This window comes from Tupaia chinensis, unplaced genomic scaffold, assembly GCF_000334495.1.
Source record: "Tupaia chinensis unplaced genomic scaffold, TupChi_1.0 Scaffold147608_1, whole genome shotgun sequence".
Taxonomy (NCBI): domain Eukaryota; kingdom Metazoa; phylum Chordata; class Mammalia; order Scandentia; family Tupaiidae; genus Tupaia; species Tupaia belangeri.
In genome coordinates, this window is record NW_006207460.1 from 225,341 (window position 1) to 233,916 (window position 8,576).

Consider the following 8,576-nt stretch of genomic DNA (forward strand, 5'->3'; position numbering starts at 1 on the left):
TTAGGGACCTAGCCTGCTCAGGGCTACATGATCCTGAGAAACAGACTCTCAAGCAGGAAAAGACAAAATTGACTTACAGGGAAAATAAACCTCAATGGTGGGAGAATGGCCCCTCTCTGAGTCTGGGAGGGGAGGAGGGCTAGCCAGGAGGGCCGGGCGGGCGGGGTTTTTCTCAAAGGCTTTGGGCTGAGTCCCTCCTCCCTGATCCCCCATTGGGTCAGTGGTTCCTGCAGCCCTGCCAGTGAGGGACAAATGAGAAGAGCTGTTGATTTTTCCCCCTTGGCCATTCAGACATAAATACTGAGAAAGGCCCTGCCCTCTCCTCACTTCTCTGGACTTGGCCCTGAGCTGGACCTGGTCCCCTGGGGGTAGGCAGGGCCATGGGGGACCTGTTTATGTTTGGGATGGCTGTGGGCATATTCTGTGCCACCTTCAGTGTCTCTGCCTGGTAAGTCCTTTCCCCACCACTCCCTCCCAGCCAAGCAAGCCCCATGATCTCAGCCCCATTCACCTCCACCTCACCTTTTCTCTTTTTGGTAGGTCAGTGAACAATTTCCTGGTAACAGGCCCCAAGGTAGGATGGCCTCTGGCTCCTGGTTTTACCCTTAGGGTTTCTGGGAGGGGAGACAGTGCTGGAACCCCCTCCCCAAGAGGAACCCATGATGACTTCCTAAAGGAGAGCTAGCACATTTGAGTTCCACCTGCAGGAGGAAGCTCACCGCCCTTTTCCTTCTGCCAGGCCTATCTAACCTACACTACCAGCGTGGCCTTGGGTGCCCAGAGTGGCATTGAGGAGTGTAAGTTCCAATTCACTTGGGAACGCTGGAACTGCCCTGAAAATGCTCTCCAGCTCTCCACCCACAACAGGCTGAGAAGCGGTAAGTTGGTGTGGGACTACTCTGTATGAGGAGGTACGTGTGCACATGCACGTTACATACACGCCTATTGAAAAGTTACCCGTGACCTGCTGGCCTGCCACCTCTTTGCTGTGTGACTTTAAGTGTGTTGCTTCCCCTCTCTCAACCCAGCTTTGCCATTTACGTTCCTAAAGCCAGCTCTGCTTAGCTTATTGGAGCATTTGAAGGGTTGAGGGAGCTGGACAGAAGGAGTCTCTATACAAATGTAAGAAATTACTTTTATAAATGCACAACTGTATCTGTGTGTATGTGTGTGTATACACACTTATCTTATTATTATTTGCATGAAATAAAACTGTGGAAAGGGCTTTAGGTTTGCAGCCCCTGAGGAGTTTCACATCTGCCCAGCTGTCCCAGAAATGACGCTGAGGGCTAACACTGAGCTGTGCCTCCGTGTGTGCGTGTGCATATGTGTGCATGCCGCTGTCTGTGCCTGTATGTAGTAGTTGGCACGAAAGTCGTGTGTGCAGAAATATACAGTTGCCTGAGAGGAGCTAGAGGGAAGGGAGTAAAGAAGATAGAAAGGAGGAAGAAATATCTTCTTTTGGAGAGTATGGCTAGGTAAGGAGTATGTGGAATGTAATGACAGTGTAGAGTTAGTTAGGCAGGAGCTCAGTAGTGCCAGCCATGATCATTGTGACTGTCACGTGGCTTCAGCCTCAGGTTCACAAAGAAGAATGGTCTTCCTTCTCTCGATACTAAGCCAGCCTCTTGGCCCTGAGTCTCGCTGCTCAAGGACCAGCGGCTGGTGGACCGAGGTCTAGGTTGGGCTCAGGAGAGCAGGGTACAGGTCCCAATGCCACAACTGCAAAGTGCAGCTAGTCTCATCATTCTGTCGCTGGGTTTGCCTTTCCCATCTGTAGCATGGGACTCTAATTCTTGCCTGGATGAGGTAAGGATGCTGGAGCAACAGGCATTGTTCTCTCAAGGAGAAGCACATCCTCTTAAACCCAAAGGAGGTGGGGGGCAGGGGAGCGAAACAGCATCATTTTTCCATAGCCTCTGCTTGGATCATCAGAGCCCATTTCCAGTCAGTCTCCTCCTTCTCTCCAAAGCCACCAGAGAGACTTCCTTCATTCACGCTATCAGCTCTGCAGGAGTCATGTATACCATCACCAAGAATTGTAGCATGGGTGACTTCGACAACTGTGGCTGTGATGAATCCAAAAATGGAAAAACTGGTAAGCTGGGTTTTCTGATGGCAGTGGGAATTGGTGAGGGCCCACAGAGCAAGTGCGAGCCTCCTAGGGAAAGTCTGCCAGCTTCCCCAGGCCCCTTAACGGCAGCAGCCCCTTCATCTGTGGGAGCGCCTGGACCTAGACTGCTGTGAGCGTGAGGCTGGGGCTGTGAGTCCAGGGATCAGCGAGTAGCTCAAAAACCAGTAAGGCAACTGGGAATGAGAAAGCCGAAAAGAGTTTAGAGCTAGCTCTGACACTGCAGGTTTGTTCAGAATCCGGAGTTCATAATCAACTAGTTGCCGACCGCTGTGAGACTTACTCAGATTTGTCGCTCACAGGGGAGGAGGTGGCTCTGATGAGACCACTGTAGAAGAATTCCTGGAGGTGTGAGCTGCAGGGAACCTGTAAGAGCATCCATACCAGCCCCAGTGTGCTGCTTCTACTGTGGCTATAGGAGACTAGTCACTTAGAGCTGGGAAGTACCTCAAGGGTGGGCAGGTGGCTTTGGGAACAGGAGTCCCCCCACCTGCCCTAAGCACCTCCATCCCCTGTCTCACCCTTCAGCTCTAGCTTGATACCTTTCAAGGGTTCTTGGGGATGGTGTGACTGTGTCAGCCAAAAAGATGTTGACTCATCTCCTGGGACAGCAGGGGAGCTATATGCAGAACTTATTCTTTCCTTATGTGTAGGAGGCCATGGCTGGATCTGGGGAGGCTGCAGCGACAATGTGGAATTTGGGGAAAAGATCTCTAAACTCTTTGTGGACAGTTTGGAGAAGGGGAAGGATGCCAGAGCCCTGATGAATCTTCACAACAACAGGGCCGGCAGGCTGGTGGGTATAGGATCAGCCGGTGCTGGCAATAGCCTCACATCTGCCTTCACAACCACCACTGCCTCACCCCCCCCATTTCATCCTCACACCACCCGGCGGGGCTGAGGTGTCTACCTCCTTCCTTTCCACAGCCAGCTGAGTCTGAGCCAAGCATCTGAGCCAGGCTGTGAACTCAGATCTTTTAGTCAGTCTTTTCTCTTATCACTAAGCATTATGTTCTAGTTCCTTCCACAGGCAGGTTTCTGAGAACACAGAACAACACAGAATCAAGGCCTAGCTTCTATGACTAATCACTTTTTTTTTAAGAGAAAGATTTTTTGCTACAGGGCGTGTGTGCTCACCAGAGAGACAGAAAATAAGAAATCATCCCTGGAAAGATGCCCATGCCACAGGCCCTTCTCCTTTATTCTCTCGGGATTTTGGGCACATACACATGTACCCAGCATGAGGTTTAAGCCTCTGGGCCCAGGGCTTGAACTGCGGTCGACTATGTGGGAGTCCAGCAACATAACCATTACACCATCTGCTGGTCCCAAAATTTTAATCACTTTAACTGCATGTTCTAGGAAACTAACAGAGACTTATTATCCAGGCTTGTGTCCAAAAGTCTCTCTGGGCTATGAGGGACTGGAGCTTATCTAGACTTCTCTGGATGTTCTATTTCTCCCTAAGACTCCTGGTGGGGTAGCAATCTCTGGGGTATTCTGTCCTCAGATATGAAAACAAGTTGAGGGACCAGCAGTTGGCATAAGGCTATGTCGCAGGACTCCCATATAGTCGACCACGGTTCTTGTCCCGGACCCAGTGGCTTAAACTCACGCCGGGCACATGTGCGTGTGTGCGTGCCTAAGATCCTGAGAGGGGAATGGAGGAGAAGGGATTGCGGCGTGGCCATCCCCCCTGGGGTGATTTCTCGCTTTCTGTCTCTCTCTTTCTGTCTTTCTGGTGAGCGCATGTGCCCTATTGCAAAAACTTCTCCAAAACCAGTAAGGCAACTGGGAATGAGAAAGCCGAAAAGAGTTTAGAGCTAGCTCTGACACTGCAGGTTTGTTCAGAATCCGGAGTTCATAATCAACTAGTTGCCGACCGCTGTGAGACTTACTCAGATTTGTCGCTCACAGGGGAGGAGGTGGCTCTGATGAGACCACTGTAGAAGAATTCCTGGAGGTGTGAGCTGCAGGGAACCTGTAAGAGCATCCATACCAGCCCCAGTGTGCTGCTTCTACTGTGGCTATAGGAGACTAGTCACTTAGAGCTGGGAAGTACCTCAAGGGTGGGCAGGTGGCTTTGGGAACAGGAGTCCCCCCACCTGCCCTAAGCACCTCCATCCCCTGTCTCACCCTTCAGCTCTAGCTTGATACCTTTCAAGGGTTCTTGGGGATGGTGTGACTGTGTCAGCCAAAAAGATGTTGACTCATCTCCTGGGACAGCAGGGGAGCTATATGCAGAACTTATTCTTTCCTTATGTGTAGGAGGCCATGGCTGGATCTGGGGAGGCTGCAGCGACAATGTGGAATTTGGGGAAAAGATCTCTAAACTCTTTGTGGACAGTTTGGAGAAGGGGAAGGATGCCAGAGCCCTGATGAATCTTCACAACAACAGGGCCGGCAGGCTGGTGGGTATAGGATCAGCCGGTGCTGGCAATAGCCTCACATCTGCCTTCACAACCACCACTGCCTCACCCCCCCCATTTCATCCTCACACCACCCGGCGGGGCTGAGGTGTCTACCTCCTTCCTTTCCACAGCCAGCTGAGTCTGAGCCAAGCATCTGAGCCAGGCTGTGAACTCAGATCTTTTAGTCAGTCTTTTCTCTTATCACTAAGCATTATGTTCTAGTTCCTTCCACAGGCAGGTTTCTGAGAACACAGAACAACACAGAATCAAGGCCTAGCTTCTATGACTAATCACTTTTTTTTTAAGAGAAAGATTTTTTGCTACAGGGCGTGTGTGCTCACCAGAGAGACAGAAAATAAGAAATCATCCCTGGAAAGATGCCCATGCCACAGGCCCTTCTCCTTTATTCTCTCGGGATTTTGGGCACATACACATGTACCCAGCATGAGGTTTAAGCCTCTGGGCCCAGGGCTTGAACTGCGGTCGACTATGTGGGAGTCCAGCAACATAACCATTACACCATCTGCTGGTCCCAAAATTTTAATCACTTTAACTGCATGTTCTAGGAAACTAACAGAGACTTATTATCCAGGCTTGTGTCCAAAAGTCTCTCTGGGCTATGAGGGACTGGAGCTTATCTAGACTTCTCTGGATGTTCTATTTCTCCCTAAGACTCCTGGTGGGGTAGCAATCTCTGGGGTATTCTGTCCTCAGATATGAAAACAAGTTGAGGGACCAGCAGTTGGCATAAGGCTATGTCGCAGGACTCCCATATAGTCGACCACGGTTCTTGTCCCGGACCCAGTGGCTTAAACTCACGCCGGGCACATGTGCGTGTGTGCGTGCCTAAGATCCTGCGAGGGGAATGGAGGAGAAGGGATTGCGGCGTGGCCATCCCCCCTGGGGTGATTTCTCGCTTTCTGTCTCTCTCTTTCTGTCTTTCTGGTGAGCGCATGTGCCCTATTGCAAAAACTTCTCCAAAAAAAAAAAAAAGAAAACAAATTGGATTTAGAGCCAAGAGCATTTGTGTCTCCCTATGAATTTTTACCTAGATGTCCTGAGGAGAAAAAGTTTGCAAGGCGAGTATTAAGCAGTTATTAGTTGCTTTGGTGGTATAAGGGTTCAGCCTCCAGGAGCTTCCTTCCCTCTGAGACAGAACCCAAAGGACAAATCCAAATCCCCACAAATACTTTGACCTCTAGCTTCAAGATAGTAATAGTCAATGCTATTTTCCTTCATAATTTACAAAGTACTTCCTTGGTCATTACTCAATTTTTAAAAAAATAATTATTTAATTTTATTTGTTATTATTTTTTATTTGAGCAGAGAGACCAGAAAGGGGAAAGTGAGAAACCAAGCCACCAGATCTGGGACTCAAACCGCTGTTAGCCATGTGGCAGTCTAGTGCCTTAACCACCACACCACCCGTCGGCCCCAATCATTATTCAATTCTTTTGTTTTTATAATTATTTTATTTTGCTTATTATCATCATTATTATTTGTTTAATTTGACCAGAGAGAGAGAAAGGGAAAGTAGGAAAGCAAGTCTTCAGGTCTGGGACTCAAACCTCAGTCAGCCATGTGGGAGTCCAATGCCTTAACCACCACGCCATCTGCAGACCCCAAGTTTTGTTTTTAGAGAAATTTTTTCTATAGGGTGTGTGTGCTCTCTAGAGAGACAGACCAAAAGTGAGAAATCACTCCCCCAGAAGGGATGGCCATGAAATCCTTTCTCCATTCTCCTCTCGGGATTTTGGGCACATACACACATGTGCCCAGCATGAATTTTAAGCCACCAGGTCAGGGACCTGAACCACAGTGGACTATGTGGGAGTCCAGTGGCATAATCATTATGCCTTCTGCTGGTCCCATTATTCAATTCTTATTCCAACTAGCCAGATAGAGAAACAAGTGATGGAGTGGATCCTGGAGCCTAGGTTTCCTTACTCTAGTAACCTCAGCACCTGATCAGGTCTTCATTAGAATCCCCCAGGGAAGGGACTGGCAGGTAGCACAGTGGTTAAGGTGCTGGACTCCCACATAGCCAACTGTGGTTTGAGTTCTGGACCTGGAGATTTGCTTTCTCTCTCTCCCTCTTATCGAATTAAAATATAATAATAAAATAATAAGTAATCTTTTTTTAAAAAATGAATCCTCCAGGGAAGCTTTAAAATCGCCATTATCAGGACCAGCAGATAGGCGTAACGGTTACATTGCTGGACTCCCAAGTAGTCAACCATGGTTTGAGTCCCAGACCCGGGACTTTCAAACATGCTGGGCACATGTGCATGTGTGCCCAAAATCCCGAGAGGAGAATGGATAAGAAGGGATTGCAACATAGCCATCCCCACGGGGGGGGGGCGGGTAATTTCTCATTTTCTATCTCTCTGTCTGGTGAGCACACCCACCCTATAGCAAAAGTCTCTCCAAAAAAGAAAAAAAAAATCGCCGTTATCAGGCCCATATACCCCTGCACACTCTCATTGAGAAGATCTGAGGTAGGGCCCAGAATAAACTTTCATGAGCTTCCCCAATAATTCTCATGCTCCTCCAAAGTCAAGAAGCACAGCTCTAAAACATTTTGTTTGGCCCAGCCATGGGGTGCACAGGCCGTAGGCACTGCTGTGTGATGCTGCAGCCATATGGGAAGGCCCTGGGTTAGGTTCCTGATCAACCTAAACACATGGTGGGTACCAGAGAGTGTGCTGGTGATCCTGGCTGGCAGGATGGCTGGGGAAGCATTGCAGTGAAACAGGGTCCTGTTGGGCCCCACTCCGTCTCTAAGTAAAAAATTATTTTAAAACCTTTAAAATATTCCATTTAGGAGCCAGCAGGTAGCATGGTGGTTAAAGGCACTAGATTCCCACATGGCTAACCATAGTTCAAGTCCCAAACCTGGTGGCTTGCTTTCTCTCTTTTCCTTTCTGTCTTTCTCTATTCAAATTTAAAAATGGTAACAAATGGAATTAAATACAGAAATAATTCTTTAAAAAATAAAATTCCATTTAATTGCTAGCCTTTGGTCTTCCCTGCCCAGAGTCATTCTCTTTTTTGTGTTTCTCTCGGTGAAGGCAGTGAGAGCCACCATGAAAAAGACATGCAAATGTCACGGCATCTCAGGAAGCTGCAGTATTCAGACATGCTGGCTGCAGCTGGCTGATTTCCGGGAGATGGGAGATTACTTGAAGGCCAAGTACGACCGGGCAGTGAAAATTGAGATGGATAAACAGTGGCTGAGGACTGGGAACAGCGCTGAGGGCCACGGGGCGCCCACGGAGGCCTTCCTTCCTAGCGCAGAGGCTGAGCTGATTTTTCTAGAGGAATCACCAGATTATTGTACCCGCAATTCCAGCATGGGCATCTATGGTACAGAGGGTCGTGAGTGCCTGCAGAACAGCCACAACACATCCAGGAGGGAGCAACGCAGCTGCAGGCACCTTTGCACTGAGTGTGGGCTGCAGGTGGAAGAGAGGAGAACTGAGGCCACAAGCAGCTGTAACTGCAAATTCCAGTGGTGCTGTACGGTCAAGTGTGACCAGTGTAAGCATGTGGTGAACAAGTACTACTGCACACACTCCCCAGGTGGTGTCCAGTCCCGGGGAAAGGGCAGCCCGCGCTAACCCCCCACACAAACTCAGACTCACTTGCTCAGTTGCATGATGGTAGAGGGAGAACAGCTTGGAAAATCACAGGGTTTGTCTGTAGTTCCGCTCCTGATATCTGCTGTAGATGTGGAAGTGGAAGCCGGAGAAAGTACAGCCGATTCTTGGAAGAGTGCAAATCAGCCTTAGCTGACCCTATTTCAGCTTTCCTGCAAGCTACTTCCTGGTCTTTGTGCCTATCTATATGCAGCTTCCTAAAGGGGAAGTTTGGTTTGGGAATCTATATCCAGAGCCACCTCGAGGTACCTGTTCCTTTAAGTTCCAGACCACATCCAACCCAGCTGTGCTGCTGGGAATCAGAGAGAATCTAAGTAAAGAATGACAGAGTGCTGTTCAGGCTCCTGAAGGAGCACTTCAGGAGTGCTTTCCCGA

At 49.1% G+C, this 8,576-nt stretch overlaps 1 protein-coding gene across 1 annotated transcript; it reads left to right on the plus strand.

The window, feature by feature from the left end:
* The first annotated feature begins 380 nt into the window (after positions 1–380).
* WNT8A (Wnt family member 8A) lies at positions 381–8,295 on the plus strand. Its single transcript, XM_006169883.1, has 6 exons — positions 381–448; positions 541–574; positions 740–878; positions 1,973–2,098; positions 2,785–2,927; positions 7,614–8,295. The coding sequence occupies exons 1-6, from the start codon at positions 381–383 to the stop codon at positions 8,160–8,162; spliced, it is 1,059 nt and encodes a 352-aa protein (XP_006169945.1). The 3' UTR covers positions 8,163–8,295.
* The last annotated feature ends 281 nt before the right edge of the window (positions 8,296–8,576 follow it).

Bases quoted from the DNA above. Each gene is read 5' to 3' on its own strand.
- WNT8A (XM_006169883.1), top strand. From the start codon at position 381: ATGGGGGACCTGTTTATGTTTGGGATGGCTGTGGGCATATTCTGTGCC. The intron at 879-1,972 runs GTAAGTTGGTGT...TTCTCTCCAAAG, and splicing joins CCACAACAGGCTGAGAAGCG to CCACCAGAGAGACTTCCTTC. The intron at 2,099-2,784 runs GTAAGCTGGGTT...CCTTATGTGTAG, and splicing joins ATCCAAAAATGGAAAAACTG to GAGGCCATGGCTGGATCTGG.